This window comes from Oryx dammah, unplaced genomic scaffold, assembly GCF_014754425.2.
Source record: "Oryx dammah isolate SB20612 unplaced genomic scaffold, SCBI_Odam_1.1 HiC_scaffold_3, whole genome shotgun sequence".
NCBI classification, from domain to species: domain Eukaryota; kingdom Metazoa; phylum Chordata; class Mammalia; order Artiodactyla; family Bovidae; genus Oryx; species Oryx dammah.
Genome location: NW_024070187.1, coordinates 64971027 through 64987695, shown reverse-complemented (window position 1 = coordinate 64987695; position 16669 = coordinate 64971027). Strand labels below are relative to the sequence as shown.

General features: G+C 35.8%; 1 protein-coding gene across 1 annotated transcript in view; it reads left to right on the top strand.

The window, feature by feature from the left end:
* The window catches only part of GABRA4 (gamma-aminobutyric acid type A receptor subunit alpha4), a 77696-nt gene that overhangs the window by 12299 nt on the left and 48728 nt on the right, over window positions 1-16669 (top strand). Inside the window, exons 3-7 of the mRNA XM_040238142.1 lie at window positions 2974-3041; window positions 3965-4185; window positions 4345-4427; window positions 6763-6906; window positions 8369-8521. Coding sequence (XP_040094076.1) covers window positions 2974-3041; window positions 3965-4185; window positions 4345-4427; window positions 6763-6906; window positions 8369-8521 — 669 coding nt within the window. The remainder of the gene's footprint in view (window positions 1-2973; window positions 3042-3964; window positions 4186-4344; window positions 4428-6762; window positions 6907-8368; window positions 8522-16669) is intronic.

Below are 16669 nucleotides of genomic sequence, written 5' to 3'. Positions count from 1 at the left end.
CTGCTTTGGAGATTGGGACGACATTGTAAATCAGCTATGTGCTTAGTCGCTCAGTCACGTCTGACTCTTTGCGACCCCATTGACTGTAGCCTACCAGGCTCCTCTGTCCATGGGGATTCTCGAGGCAAGAATACTGGAGCGAGTACCATGTCCTCCTCCAGGGGATCCTCCCAACATGGATCGAACCCAGGTCTCCTGCATTGCAGGTGGATTCTTTACCATCTGAGCCACCAGGGAAGCCCACTATACAGGAAATCAACTATACCTTAATAGAAAAATAGAATTTAGAAATTAAAAATAAGTCACTGCATTGAAGAGTGGCTAAAAAATCTACAGTGGCTTTCCCAGACTATTACTAGCCTGTTTTGTTTCTCTTATGAATGATAGCATTCTTTCATTTAATTCATATCCTTATTATTTATTCTTTGACTCCCCCAATAGCATGTTAAGTGCCTGAGGCAGGAAACTTCTGATTTACCACTGTAACACCAGAACCTAGCATGGAACGGTGTACATCAGGTGATCACTCAATAAATGTTGAAAGAATGGGTGTCTAAATGCAATTTTTCTACCAATTATATATTTTTAGGCTCTCATTCAATCTCAAAGATCTTTTTTATTGTGTAAAGTAAATACTCAATAATGTCACAAATAATCAAGGTTGTAATTCTGAACATAAAGCATTTTTCAAGAATCATTGAAAAAGTAGCAATGTTATGTCAGAATTTGAAAAGATTCGTTATCATGGAATCATTATAACTTTAAGAATTAGCATAAACCCAAATTGGCTTAATCCCTCCCTTTCCTACCTTTCCTGCATGTCAATAGAACACCTGTAATATTAATGTTTTACAGGACACAGTTAGCTAAATAAATACTGTTCTAGGAAATAGATAAACATTTTATGTGAACTAAAGTGAATAGCGTCACCTAGGAACTTGTTAGAAATGTAAATTTTCAAGCTCTACTTTAGACCTACTTTACAGAAGTCTGAGGTAGGCTCCAGCCATGTGTGCTTTAATAAACCTTCAGAGTGGTTCTGATCCAGTTCAAGTTTGAGAACCAGTTTCCTAAATTGATCTTCAAAGTAACTGAATTTCTCAAGATTCTCATCAAACAGTCTCATTGTCAAGATCTACTCAGCCTTAATTCTTCTGGGTAACTTATCACTCCTTGTCCTGACTTGCACTGAAGTAATATTTTTAACACTTTAGCAATTGTCCTTAAGAAGCTAGCAGAGTGATTTCTCTCACTTTTGAATTTTTTTGAATGAAATCTCCATCTATTAGGGTTTGACACACATTATTTGCTTCCTGGATTACCTGTCTATTCCTGAAGCACTTTGGCTTTCATAAGCTTATTACTATCATATTTTTGTTGTTGCTGTTTTCAATTTCTTAGTCAACTTCTCACACTTATTCTGTTTTTTTTTTGTTACTTTTTTAAAAAATGAAAAAATTTTTAAACATTTTAGAAAATGTTATTTTTACAAAATGAAAACTCGTGGCAGATCAGCGTGATTTATACTTTTTCTCTCACTGTACTTCCAAAGGATATATTTTTCTTAGGATACTTATTCAAGAAAGAATTTTCTTTCTCCTTCAGACTACTTTTCTTTCTGTGACTCAGTCTTCACCATGTAGAGGGAGAAATACTCTCACTTGTTTTATGAAGATAACTTTAGACCTAGAGCATAAAGCTATTCCAATTGCTCTGTGTCCTTTTTGGCATAAATCCAACTGCCTACCCAGTATTCAGGAGAAACAGTCCATCTTGATAGCAGATGTTGTTCTTTCCAGTATGGAATAGGTAGCCCCTGGCCATGCAGTGTTATAAACTATCATATAGGAAATGATGTTCAAGAGTGCAGCAACTTAAAATTTTTATTAGTAATTAAAATTGCTATTATGTACAATAATAATTACTATCATTATTGAGCATGCTATATTCTGGAGACTGGAACAAGTGATTTACATGTATTATTTCAGCTAATACCCATTAAAACCCCCTCTGTATCTGATGATATATGACTTGACCAAGATCATGCCATTAGAAACTATTAGAGCCGAATTTGAACTCCGGAATTTCTCATTTTAAGCAACATGCTAAACCTGGATTGCAGCAGTTTCCTCTGTCTAAAATCTGTGTCAACCCTATTGTCATGATGCTCCCATATTTCGCTTCTGCCAAACATACCCATACACTTGTTCCTGAAACAGTCTTATTTGGATGTAGGAAAGAATCTCAATAGCAAAGAAAAGCTAATACTTGATAAATACTTTCATGAAAGTGTAACTGTGTTCAGGCTCTCATAGGAGAAATTTCATCTGATCCCCATCAATAGTCTTGTCTGATAGGTAAGGCTGCTGTCATTGAGGAGTTAAGTAACATGCCCAAGATCACAGAACAAGTAGATGGCAGAACGTACATGGGTTTGACTTTTAGGAGAGCTTGTTTTTGATCCTAATTACCAGTGGATGATCTTCCTATTGTTAAAAGTCACCTCAATCATTTTTGTGTTTATTTACCAATATCCTCAACTCACTGAAAATGTGTTCCTTACAGCCATTATGGTTTTTCTCTACCTCACTCTTGTGGTTAAGTTCCCTCTTTTTAACAGCTCACTTCTTTACTAAAAGCCAATCAGATGATGGGCTATAAAAAAAATCACAAAGGCTAAAAGCTTTTGTTCCCTGCACTGCCTGTTGTAACAGTGCCCAGGGGTGATGTATCTTCGAAGAACGAAGAATCGCAGTAAGTAATTGGGGTTTCTTTTTGCCTGTAAGTAAATATTGCTTTCTGGTTTTGTTGTTCTTTTGTCTACATTTTTTTGGAGAGATACATAATCTTACTGAAAACATAAGACGCTTGTAAAAACATAATTTATCTGTCTTTACTTTTTAATTATCAAATCCTCCTTGCCTGTAGGATTGGTAATTATCCTTTCACACTTGTTTAATTCATGCCTACTAGGTCCTGTTACAGAAGTGAAAACTGACATATATGTCACTAGTTTTGGACCTGTTTCTGATGTTGAAATGGTAGGTATTTGGGAAATTAAATGTACTTTTTGAGGTTTGGAGAAAATATGCAGAAAAGAGGGCAATTAACATTTATCTTATAATAGATTACAGAGCTAGAAAGTGAAAGAACAGCCTAAAAAGTTTTAAAAAGTGAGACATTTAATTTGCATTTCAGCTGTAATATTTGAGTTTTTTTTCTGGTTTGGAGTCATTCTCAACAAAGATAAGAACGTTCTGTCCCCACAATATAATGTTGTATGTAATATTTTTTCCCTTAGAAAATTATTGTGGAGGAGAAAATTAGAGAGTGTAATTAGTTTTGGTATGAAACTATATTGTAGTCCTAATTGCATTTAGAATTCCTTGTTGGCCCACTTGCTCATCACCCCTCCTCCCACTTCCATAGAACATCAAGCCCTGGTCAGGATAAATTCAGTTTTGCTTTCTAATATTAAATATTTTCAGTTTTCAGGTCAAAGAAATGATCCTAGGGGAACATTAATAAATTCTGTGGATATAAGATTTCTCTTTTACATACTTTACATACTTTACTTTGTCTTAAAGAGCTGCCTACAATTTTATGATTAATTATGCAATGTTATTACACGTTAACTAATTTTGTCACTTGATTTAAAACAAAGTACAACTGTAATTACCTGGTGGCTGGCAGTTTTATTAAATTAGAGTAATTATTCTTAAGTGATTAATATGTATAATAATTTATTTATCTAACAAATGTAGAAGATTAACGTATCAGATGGACATAACATGTTTTAATTGCTGACACTCCTTTTGCTCCATTGATTTAAAAAAAATTTTGCTTTTATTTGTTTTTATCTGGGGGTAGTCTTTTCTGAGGGCAAATCTAGAATTTAATGCATTTTTCTGCATATTTATGTGTAATCATCTGTGATTGAATATGTCACAACTAACTTCCCTAGGAATACACAATGGATGTGTTCTTCAGACAGACATGGATTGACAAAAGACTAAAATATGATGGCCCGATTGAAATTTTGAGATTGAACAATATGATGGTAACAAAAGTATGGACTCCTGATACTTTCTTCAGGAATGGAAAGAAATCTGTCTCACATAATATGACAGCTCCAAATAAACTTTTTAGAATTATGAGAAATGGCACAATTTTATACACAATGAGGTAGTCATTTTTTAAATTTTTTAAACTGTTTTTTCTTCCTTCCCTTCCTTCCTTCCTGTCTTTCCTTTTTCCTTCCTTTCTTCCTTCTTCCTCACTGAGGAATCTATAAAAAATTTTTTTAAGTTTTGATTTTATTTAATTGCCTTTTTTCAATCATAGACTCACCATAAGTGCAGAATGTCCCATGAGATTGGTGGACTTCCCCATGGATGGCCATGCCTGCCCTTTGAAATTTGGGAGTTGTAAGTTACAATCAGATTGTGGTTAGGATTTATGGTTACCTCATGCAAGCTGATGTTTTTGTATGTTCATGATTTTCCATAGTCTAACATTTAAATCATTGTCCGTGACAATGACTTGTCCAAGGTTTGACTTTTAAGAGACAGTTTATTACCTAATATATTTAAATTAAGAGGTAAAAACAACCCCCTTTCCCTCACCAGAAGCAAAAATTATTTCTATTTGCTACCTAGATAGCCTAGGTAGATTGAGTCATAGTTAATAGGTTGGTGATCAGTGGTGAAATTTAGGGACCACTGAACTCCTTGTGTTGGTAGTGTATCAGAGAAAGAGTAAATGATTTTTTTCATTTTTAAAATTTAACAGCTTCTGTTACAAGCAGAAACCTTTATGGTAGACTTGGTAAAAGAAAAAGAAGGTTCAGGGCTTCCTGACATGACATGGGTTAGAATAACATAAGCAGCACTATTAGTGTAAAAATGGCTGAAGCATGACCAACACAGATTAGGAGGGATGGTCTATATGTAGGCAGAACAAGATAGTATAGTACCTTATGGACTACACTAATTAGTTTGGATATTGTTCTAAGTGCTATTGGATGCCTTTGGAAGGTTTTACTAAGGGTGGTTGAGAAAGGACTTTATCTAGATTAGAGCTATCTTGAGTGAAATTTAAATTATTATAGTACAAATAGTTTTCAATTCTGGTCCCAGTAAGATCACGCTTTCTGTTCATTCTAGGGAGAATGGATTGTAGAAACACAGAAGAGCTGGAGGCTGTGTCTTAATAGATGGATGGTGGTGACATAGACTAGATTATAGTATCAGAGGAGGTGTAAGACACGTGGATTTGGGATATTTTGTGGTGGTGAAGGCAAAAGGATGAAATGAATGGGTAGGACAGAATAAGGAATCTCTTTCACCCAAGCTCCCCTCTCAGAGATGTCAGCAAAATGTGCTTGCCTCTTCTCACGTCTGCCTCAAATATTTGACTCAATCAGAATCTACCAAAAATAGATGCTGACTTTTACTATTGCTTCAGATTCTCAGTCACAATGATTGTGAAATTGTTGCCTGCTGTTATTATTGCTTATTGCTTAACTTAATGAGACTTGGCAGTCACCATTCTTTTTATAACTCTCAGTAATCACAATATTCAAGTTGGGTTAACTTGAAACTAGAGTGAGTCCTTTGCTCTCCAACCAGTGATTTGATGAGAAAAGATAAAAACAGAAAAATACACGGACAGAAAGGATACCTGACTTAAAATATCATGGACAGGATCTTAGCATTCTGAGGCTTTAAATGTATGATTTATTCATGGATATACTTCAGAAGATAAACCTTGAGACCTGATTGTACACCACTAAATGACAACACAAGCCTTATAGCTTGTTTTGCAAAGTCATTTGTAGAGATAGTCTCCCTAGGTACTAACCCCTTTTGCAGAATTAAACATTTTCACTGAGGGCCTACTGTGCTCTAGCCATTTTAGGAATCTTTGCAGAGGGCAGCACACAATTCATCTTGGTTCTTTTGAACTCATCTGTGTGTGAGCCAAGCTATCTGTTCTGGGTAGGCTGGTAAGCAAGCAGCTGGTCTCCATGTGCACTGAACACAAAATAATAGAAAATGGGCTTGAATTGCCGCCGGGAGGGATTTGCTGAAGATGGAAGGGAAAATGTTCTGATTGTGAGAGTTTAAAGGTAGAGGAATTGGTTGTGTAAGTACGTTCCCTGGAGAGCTTTACAAACTGCATAGCCAGTTGTCAACCGCAGAATGGTTCCCGAACAGCATGGGTATTGCCCAGAGGCAGAGTCTGGAATAGGTGACCCATGGAGAGCACTTCCAAAGTAGGATTTGCTTTTTGTTTTTGTTGTTGTATTATTATAGGCAGCATCTGGTATGTTTCTAATTGAGAGAGCTGCATGAGGAAGGAAGATGTCAATATTGGTCAAGTATTAGAAGTGAGCTAGAAGGGAAAGGAATAGCAGTTGGACAGTACTTTGGGTGGGGGATATTCTGCTTTTCACCTGTTTATCCTATTAGTATGGAAACATATCCAAGGGCACTGATGCATAGATCTCATTTTAGTTGCCTTCGTTTTAGTCTCTTGTCCTGTAAACCTTTGGCATAAAAATGAGAAATATGCCCAGTTGCAAGACTGCTTATTTAATCTCTACAGTTTTGTCAATCTTAAACATGTTTGAATAGATCATAATGATTCTTGTTTTCATTTATTCCATCTTTCTTGAACATGTGTAATATTCTTAATCATTGACTGTCAGTGCAGATGGAAAAGGAGCCCTGACTAACCACCTTCTCTGCTGTCCTCCAGATGCCTATCCGAAGAGTGAGATGATTTATACCTGGACAAAAGGTCCTGAGAAATCAGTAGAAGTTCCAAAGGAGTCTTCCAGCTTAGTTCAGTATGACTTGATTGGGCAAACCGTATCAAGTGAAACTATCAAATCCATCACGGGTGAGACATTCAGTAATTTAAACCAATATGCAACTTGGCACTAGCTTCTTCATTGAAATATCTTGTGTTTTCGGGGTCCAGCTAAAAGTTTCCAGAAATAGAGTTGATGCATAGCTCACAGTTGAGAATTCTCTTTCTTTATATTTAAATCTTGTTTTAGTTTAAAATAAATTCTGAGTTGCTGAGATGCAAGAAATGAGCTGGTTTTCTTTTTCAGAAAAAAAGTCAATGATCAAATATATCAAAACTATTTTCAACAGAATTCTCAGGTAGGAAATCTGATCATTGATTTTTTGAACACTGAATTTTCTGTTTTTTAGTACTTTCCCCAGATCTATTTTTTTCATCTAGAAAAAAACAATTTTTGTGGTGCTACTTACTCTATCCTTTTTCAAAAGTAAAGGCAAAATATAAAATTTAATTATAAAATATTATAAGGGCATATATTAAAGCTGTCATGTGAGTAGATGGATGATTATTATTGAGGATTCTTGGTCTGTATTTGTTTTGGGGATGTGAATGGAAAGAATCATAGGACTTAGTTTTTGTCATATTCAGTGGGAGAAAAATAGCTGATTATTGCTTGTTCTTAAACTATTCCTTATGTATGTGTATAACCAGGAAAAATATTTTTTTGAAAACATTTATTTTCCAGCCTGTAAGTGGTATTAAAAACATGTTTTGGGAAGATTTGAGTCTTCAGTCTGAGGATAAGGCTACTGCTTCCTGAGTTACTTTCTTAACATGTTACTTTCAGATGTAATATTAAAAATTTTATCAAGAGATAAAAATCTCATATCATGAGAAATCTTATGATATATTTACTTACTATCTTATTTAGGTTTTTGTCTAAATGCTAATAAAACATACCTGAACTCAGGGATGTTATGGATGGGTCTATATGTGTTTTTTTATTTTTTATTTTTCACATATATCACATTTAGAAAGAAAATTTTTTCCTGAAACTAAAACAGTAAGGAACGTTTCTCTAAGTGTATATGTATATACAATGTATAGCTGTGTATTACAATTCTTTCTAAAATGGGGCTTTATATTTTCATATAGGTGTGTGTATTTTCATGTTTTTTTTTCTAGTGATTTTCCATAAAAGTTAACTCTAAATTCTGCTCTTAAAAATGCTGAAAATGAAGTCTAATTGCTTTTGCAGTGTTAGATCTTTAAAATAGAAAGCACTGAAAGAATTTTTATAAAATTATAGCCCAACTTATTAAATTGCTTAAACACGATGTAACAACAGAAATGTTTTTCTATGTAATGATGCTCAGTATTGTTTTCCCCTTGTTGGGAACTTCATATTTCTCAATGCTTGTACTGTCATGCAGAGCAGATACTTTCTTTGCCTAGAATATGGTTTGTTAGTCTGAAATATGATTATAAAACCATTGAATATTTGCTCACAGAACATATTAATATAACAATTTTCCTCATGCTTCGTTCACAGGTGAATATATTGTTATGACGGTTTACTTTCACCTCAGAAGGAAGATGGGTTATTTTATGATTCAAACATACATTCCATGTATTATGACAGTAATTCTTTCTCAAGTTTCATTCTGGATAAATAAGGAATCAGTTCCAGCTAGGACTGTATTTGGTAATTATAATTCATTTCTTGGTTATTTTTGTCCATATTACATTTTGATTGTGATTCATGGGACTAGCCTTTAGATATTATCTCTGAGAAAATATTAAACAGTAATATGTCTGGCTGTGCTAAGTAAAGAATCACATAAGATTTCATTTTTATCAGCTAATACAAAGTAATAAAGCTTGAGAGGATAAGTGCATTCCATTCCTTCCTTTGGGTCCCCATCAGATTTCCTTTATTGTGAACTGGCAGGTGAAGACCAAGTGTAAATCTTGATATAATTTCACTGTGGGTGATATTCTTGGGTGCCTAGCTTAATGCTGTGTAATTGAATTAAAATCATGTCTAGGTGTTAAAATGAAATGCACTGGGAGCTTAAAATAAAAGTCATGGATGAATGAATATGAAAGCCTTAGAAATATTTGCCTTTTAATGAAGAGGAACAAAAGGTTTAAAGGCATTGAATTGAAAGTATTATATGCTTAGTTTGTTAACTCATTGTTGTAGTCTATCTACACAGTATTTTCTGAATATGCCACGTTTTTTCTTTTTGTTTATATACTAGCTTCCTATATATCATTCGTCATTGTATCAAATCCAGAACACTTGAGTTTTAATTTTTTTAGCTGTTAATAAGCCTTTGTATATCAGCCATGCTTTTGGCTGATTATAAAATATTACAATTAGTTATAATGATATTTAATTTAATATCTCTCTATTCTTTTTCTATTGATTGTGAGTGGAAAAGGCATTCAGTTGTAGGACAAAAAAGAAAATGATCAGAATTGCTCTGGAATGGAGGTATAGTCCCCATGAGAGATGCCAACTTTCCATTGCTTTTTTCTCTTTGGTAGAAAGTCAGACTGAACCATGATATAATACCCCTCATCACACAAAAGCTGAAAGAATGCTGGTAAGGAGTAACTGAAGAGCGTGGGAACTTCTTACCCAACCCCGATCCATTGAGATGCTGAGGGCCATCTTAGTGTTCTCAGGTGACCTGAATGTGGGGACATATTCCAGGGACACCCCCACCGCTTTAAGCTTAGGTTCACTCAAGAAGGTTTTGAAATCCTACTGGGGAAACTCTTAGAGGAGGGTTAGTACTCCGGGCAGAGTGTGACCCAAGAAGGCATTGAGCAGGTGTAGTGGGACTGTCTACTTCATAGGGTTGCGAGGGTTCAATTAAAGGATAACTGCACATTGCAATTGTTGAAAAAGTTCAGCTATTGAAAACAGATGGGAAAATGAAACAGAGAAAACAACGCAGTGAAGTTTATTTTCCAGTAGGTCATGTTTTAAAACCCACTTCTGCCACTTATTTTGTCCATCCATAAAATTGTGATAACACGTCTCTCCTTCCTAGACTAGTGAAGATTTAGAATAATGTGTGGTACTCATTACAGGTTATATACCACAGTAGGCACATATTGTTACTCCCAGATATTCTATTATACAGGGGAGAATAATTTTGTTTTGACTATGTTGCCTTAATTATTAACTGTTTTTAAAAGAAAACATGCAACTTTCCATTATGTAATGCCACATACTCTGCTAAATTCTTTTTTTTAAATTGAAGTACAGTTGATTTGCAACATTGTGTTCAGTTCAGTTCAGTTGCTCAGTCGTGTCCGACTCTTTGTGACCCCATGAACCACAGCACGCTAGGACTCCCTGTCCATCACCAACTCCCAAAGTCTATCCAAACTCATGTCCACTGAGTCGGTGATGCCACCCAACCATCTCATCCTCTGTCATCCCCTCCTCCTCTTGCCCTCAATCTTTCACAGCATCAGGGTCTTTTCAAATGAGTCAGCTTTTCGCATGAGGTAGCCAAAGTATAGGAGTTTCAGCTTCAACATCAGTCCTTCCAAATGAACATTCAGGACTGATCTTCTTTAGGATGGACTAGTTGGATCTCCTTGCAGTCCAAGAGTCTTCTCCAACACCACAGTTCAAAAGCATCAATTCTTTGGTTCTCAGCTTTCTTTATAGTTCAACTCTCACATACATACATGACTACTGGAAAAACCATAGCCTTGACTAAACAGACATTGGTTGACAAAGTAATGTCTCTGCTTTTTAATATGCTATCTAGGTTGGTCATAACTTTCCTTCCAAGGAGTAAGCGTCTTAATTTCATGGCTGCATCACCATCTGCATCTGTGATTTTGGAGCCCAGAAAAATAAAGATAGCCACTGTTTCCACCATTTCCCCATCTATTTGCCATGAAGTGATGGGACCAGATGCTATGATCTTAGTTTTCTGAATGTTGAGATTGAAGCCAACTTTTTCACTCTCCTCTTTCACTTTCATCAAGAGGCTCTTTAGTTCTTCTTTGCTTTCTGCCGTAAGGGTAGTGTCATCTGCATATCTGAGGTTATTGATATTTCTCCCAGAAATCTTGATTCTAGCTTGTGCTTCTTCCAGCCCAGCATTTCTTATGATGTACTCTGCATAGAAACTAAATAAGCAGGGTGACTATACAGCCTTGATGTACTCCTTTTCCTATTTGGAACTAGTCTGTTGTTCCATGTCCAGTTCTAACTATTGCTTCCTGACCTGCATACAGGTTTTTCAAGAGGCAGGTCAGGTGCTCTGATATTCCCATCTTCTTCAGAATTTTCCACAGTTTGTTGTGATCCACACAGTCAAAGGCTTTGGCATAGTCAGTAAAGCAGAAATAGATGTTTTTCTGTAACTCTCTTGCTTTTTTGATGATCAAGCGTATGTTGGCAATTTGATCTCTGGTTCCTCTGGCTTTCCTAAAACCAGCTTGAACATCTGGAAGTTCACAGTTCACGTACTGCTGAAGCCTGGCTTGGAGAATTTTGAGCATTACTAGTGTATGAGATGAGTGCTGTTGTGTGGTACTTTGAGCATTCTTTGGCATTGCCTTTCTTTGGGATTGGAATGAAAATTGACATTTTCCAGTCCTGTGGCCATTGTTGAGTTTTCCAAATTTGCTGACATATTGAGTGCAGCACTTTTTCAAATCTTTTAGAATTTGAAATAGCTCAACTTGAATTTCATCACCTCCACTACCTTTGTTCATAGAGATGCTTCCTAAGGCCCACTTGACTTCACATTCCAGGATGTCTGGCTCTAGGTGAGTGATTGTACCATCATGATTATCTGGGTCATAAAGATCTTTTTGTACAGTTCTTTGTGTGTTCTTGCCACCTCTTCTTAATATCTTCTGCTTCTGTTAGGTCCATACCATTTCTGTCCTTTATTGAGCCCATCTTTGCATGAAATATTCCCTTGGTATCTCTAATTTTCTTGGAGAGATCTCTAGTCTTTCCCATCCTGTTGTTTTCCTCTATTTCCTTGCATTGATCTCTGAGGAAGGCTTTCTTATCTCTCCTTGCTATTCTTTGGAAATCTGCATTCAAATGGGTATATCTTTCTTTTTCTCCTTTGCTTTTCTTTTTTCTTCTTTTCACAGCTATTTGTAAGGCCTCTCCAGACAGCCATTTTGCTTTTTTGGATTTCTTTTTCTTGGGGATGGTCTTGATTCCTGTCTCCTGTACAATGTCAAGAACCTCCATCCATAATTCATCAGCAGCATGGACCTACCATTCCAGGTTCCTATTCAACATTGTTCTTTACAGCATTATTACAACATTATTACAACATTGTGTTAGTTTCAGTTATATAGCACAGTTACTCAGATATATATATGTAGCTGCTGCTAAGTCGCTTCAGTCCTGTCCGACTCTGTGCGACCCCAGAGACGGCAGCCCACCAGGCTCCCCTGTCCCTGGGGTTCTCCAGTCAAGAACACTGGAGTGGGTTGCCATTTCCTTTTCCAGTGCATGAAAGTGAAAAGTCAAAGTGAAGTCACTGAGTTGTGTCCAACTCTCAGCAACCCCATGGACTGCAGCCTACCAGGCTCCTCCGTCTATGGGAGTTTCTAGGCAAGAGTACTGGAGTGGGGTGCCATTGCTTTCTCTGATATATATGTAGACACATATATAAATATATATGTAGACACATATATAAATATATATCTATATTTTTTAAGATTCTTTTCCCTCATAGATTATTACAAAATACTGAGTATACAGTAAATCCTTTTTTTGTAATGTATCTATTTTCTGTATATAGTGTGTATGTTAATCCCAAACTCTTAAGTTGTTCCTCCCACATCTTCTTCCCCTTTGGTAACCATAAGTTTCTTTTCTGTCTATATGTCTGTTTCTGTTTTATAAATAAGTTCATTTTTATCAGTGTTTAGATTCTACATGTAAGTGATATCTTATTAATATATAGTTTTCTTTCTCAGTCTGGTTTAGTTCCGCTCAGTATGATCATCTCTAGGTCTATCTGTGTTCCCGACAAAAGATTAATTTGCTAAATGCTTGGTGTCTATTGTCTCATTAAGTGCACTGATCACTCAGTTAACCTTGGCTGTATACATCATGTATAAAGACAGCCTGACTGGGCAGCAAGTTAGGGGCTGAGAACCAGGTCAAAGTCCCTTAACTTTCCCTTGTACAAATAATATTAATGTTTCAGGAACTATCATCAGTGAAAATAAAAATAAAATCACTTCCACATGTATTACCATCTTTATCCTATGCTCCTAAATAATTTCTGCAACAGAAAATATTGCCCCATTAATGCTGCCTTTGATTAAGAGGCATCCACGTCAAAAAGTACAGACTCTGGAGCAAGATGGCCTAGGTTGTAACCTAAAGTCTACCATTTATTAGCTGTGAGCCTTCGGTGAGTTATTTCTGCCTGTTTCCTCAAGTGTTACAACAGGGTGAATTGTCACTACTGCATAAGGTTGCTGTGAGGATTCGATGAGTTTATTTGGATACAAAGGCTACCACAGTGAATACTGTTTTTAGTGTCATTGACTATTATGACAGTCCGTGCTGCTATCTCTCTCATTTTGAGACTCACTACTTGATACTATCATGTGAATGTTCTCTTTATTTTATAGTTATTGTGATTGGTTGATGAGCTTTGAATGCTTTCTTGGTTGATTACAAACTCATTGCACTGTTCTGTTTCATTTGTCCCCAAATAATAGGAATTTCCAGTGGTATGTAGGGGGGAGAGAGCATTAGTTATAGCTGTATCCATCCAATATTTCCTATCCAGATGAGCTAGCTAAGGACATTATGTATCATACAGTAAGGATACTGCTGCTGCTGCTGCTAAGTCACTTCAGTCGTGTGTCCGACTGTGTGAGCCCATAGATGGCAGCTCTGGTAACACTAATCATAATGATAATAAAATTTGCCATGTACTGATAGAGATCATCTTATTTAATCTTCAGAATAACTCAGCAAGTTAGGCATTAGTAATTTTATATGGATAAGGATATAGACACAAAGAGATTAAGAAACTTGTATAAAATCATATATTGAAGTGATAAACCCAAAACAATTTCTGCCTAGCTTTGAGAACTCCCTCATGTCCACTCTGCCATTCTGTCCTTATGTGGTGGGGGTGGGGGTCGGGGAGGCAGTCTGGGGACCTGGGAGCTTGTGGATGACTTCAGAGCTGCTGAGTGGATGTGTATGGCTGTGCGCTCTGTGTACTTTGTGGGAACTCTTCCATTTGCTTCTGATTGTGCTCAGGCACCAAGATACTGGTTTGGGTTGACCAGGAAAATTATGCCCAATAATGAAGTCTTCTAAGACCTAAGATGTGCCAGAAGGGTAACCATTTAATTGTTTGTTGAGATTTTTGATGGTATTTTCTTAAGGAAGTTAAGTTTTAAGTATGTGGGGAGGGGAGAGTGAACAGTCTATTTCATATGAGACTCAAATAAAAAGAAATAATTCTGGGCTAGCATTTATCTGTCCCAATTCTCATTTTTCTCTTTACTCAAGGAAGAATTTGCTGAGTAAGAGATGTCACTCGAGATCACATAAAAAGAAAAACTAATAAAAATTAGTGTAAATATGAGAAGTAGAGTGTGCCAAATTCTCTGGAAAGGTCTATCGTTAAAGATGTATGCCTCTTAAGTTTTCTAATTATTCCAGTATAGTGAAACATGAAATCTGCGTAAATGCCAGTTGGCGTATCTGCATCATTACTAGTTCATTTTCTAGGAGTAGCTAGCCCAAAATTCACTCCTGTGTATTGTCTTAGCCTACTCTTAAATGTCCTCTTCCAGCTCCTGGGCCAGCCAATATGGTGCATATTCAGCATTCTAAAAACGGGGCCTGGCATCAATATCTGAACTTGTTAAAAAAGTTCCATGGTTATTAAAGTATTTTCAGGGTAGATGTGGTGACAGATGTACTGTCTTCCTAGATGCAGAAGAAGCATGGCTTCTGATCTGAGAGGTTAGCGTCTGTTTGCTGTTTTGCTGGTGTCCATTTAACCAACTACTTCACCTAGACACAAGTGTAAAAAGCCCATTCCTGTCATGCTAGTTCTTTCTTAAAATTGAACTCCAGACAGAGAAACTTTTTAATGTCTAAAGGGATGGTAATTTCAAACACTCAGCCAACTATTTATGCCAGTTACTTTCTTAATTTTACCAACAGTCATAAAATAGGGACCATAATATCTGAAAGACCTTTGTGCAAACTTTTAAATCAAGTGTACTCTAGACAATAAAAAAGTAATGCAAAGCAGCCACATAGCCATATATTGTTGAACATATTCATAAACTTGGTGATCTACCCTCCTTAACAATCAGAAAGTCATTTTTGGATTCACAACTCAATAATTGCATTAATATTCTGCTTACTTGTCATTAATGATGAAATTTCTTCTCATACTGCAGGAGAGAAAAAGAACATTACTGCTTATCCTCAGGAGAAATTGTTCTATTACCAAAAAAATGTTCAAAGCAACATGGATAATTTTAAGTTGTTTATATTTGAGTTTCAGATTCCTTTTTGATTACATTATGGTCTCTGTAAAACTTTCTGATTTCTGACTAGTATTCTTACTTACATGGCACTGTTTATATTTTATTTTCAAGCTCTTTCAGTATAATTTCTATGCTATTAGAGGAAATATACCTAATAAAGTTGTAGAACAGTTTTGAATTCTTAATAGGCCATTTAACTTGCTATGAATACGAAGAACACCTTTGATTTATATTTAAATTTTGCAGCTAGAATTTTTCAGAATTAATTTAGGGTTTATTCACTATCTCTCAATGACCATAGGGATGGTGCCACTTTCTGGATCGCAGAGTTGGACACGACTGAGTGGCTGAACTGAACTGAAAAATTAAAATAAAATAAAATAAAAGAGGCCTAAAAGTCCTGAGGTCTCTTTCCAAAACAAAGTCTAATAAATTCACAATATTGCATTTTCATAGGCATTTAGGTATTTATATATTTGATTGAATAAACATATTTTAACTCTGTTTTAAACTTATAAAATATTAAAAATATCACAAACATTTTTTTTAAAAGAGAATACAACCAAATTCTCGACTTGTTCCCTCTGTATAGTTTATGGAATATTTTTGAAAGATCCGTAGCTCAGAAGCTACACAGTTGTTCTAATTTCTCATGTTTTAAAACTGACAATTCAGAAAGGATTAGAAGGAAAATGGATTTGTGAAGAGCTGAAAAATGTATTTTTATTTACTACACATTTATCATGTGCTCGGCATTATGTGAAATATGATTAATTCCAAAGCGGTGTTAAATATTTCTGCCCTTAAGGAGTCAATGCTTAACGAAGTTGTGGAAACAAAGCTCACACAAATGGAACAATTAGGGAACAATACAAGGTAGAATATAATTAAGTCCGAGTTGAAGAGACAATGTTATTTCTCCCTGCATCAAAATATTTTTATTCCTTCATTATTGCATGGGGCTCACTGTCCCTTCAGTTTAACATGTGACTTTAGGCTAGGGATTGGCGTGGATTGGAATAAATAGTTTATGCCTTCATCATTGTTATTGTCTTCCTCATCATCATTCCTAAACATCTGAGTGTATCAATTCAGGAGATTTCCTAGGTATTATATAGGATGATTTAGATGGATATGGTAAATCTCCAAATAAATTTCCAAACTTAACTGCATAACATGGATTAGATCCACAGAGAAACAAAGATGCAGAAAGGGACAATTGTGCAAATATTTAGCATTCTTAAATAATGAATTTCTCTATAGTTTCAGTGGCAAGTGGGATTTTTCCATTGAGACTGGGGATTAA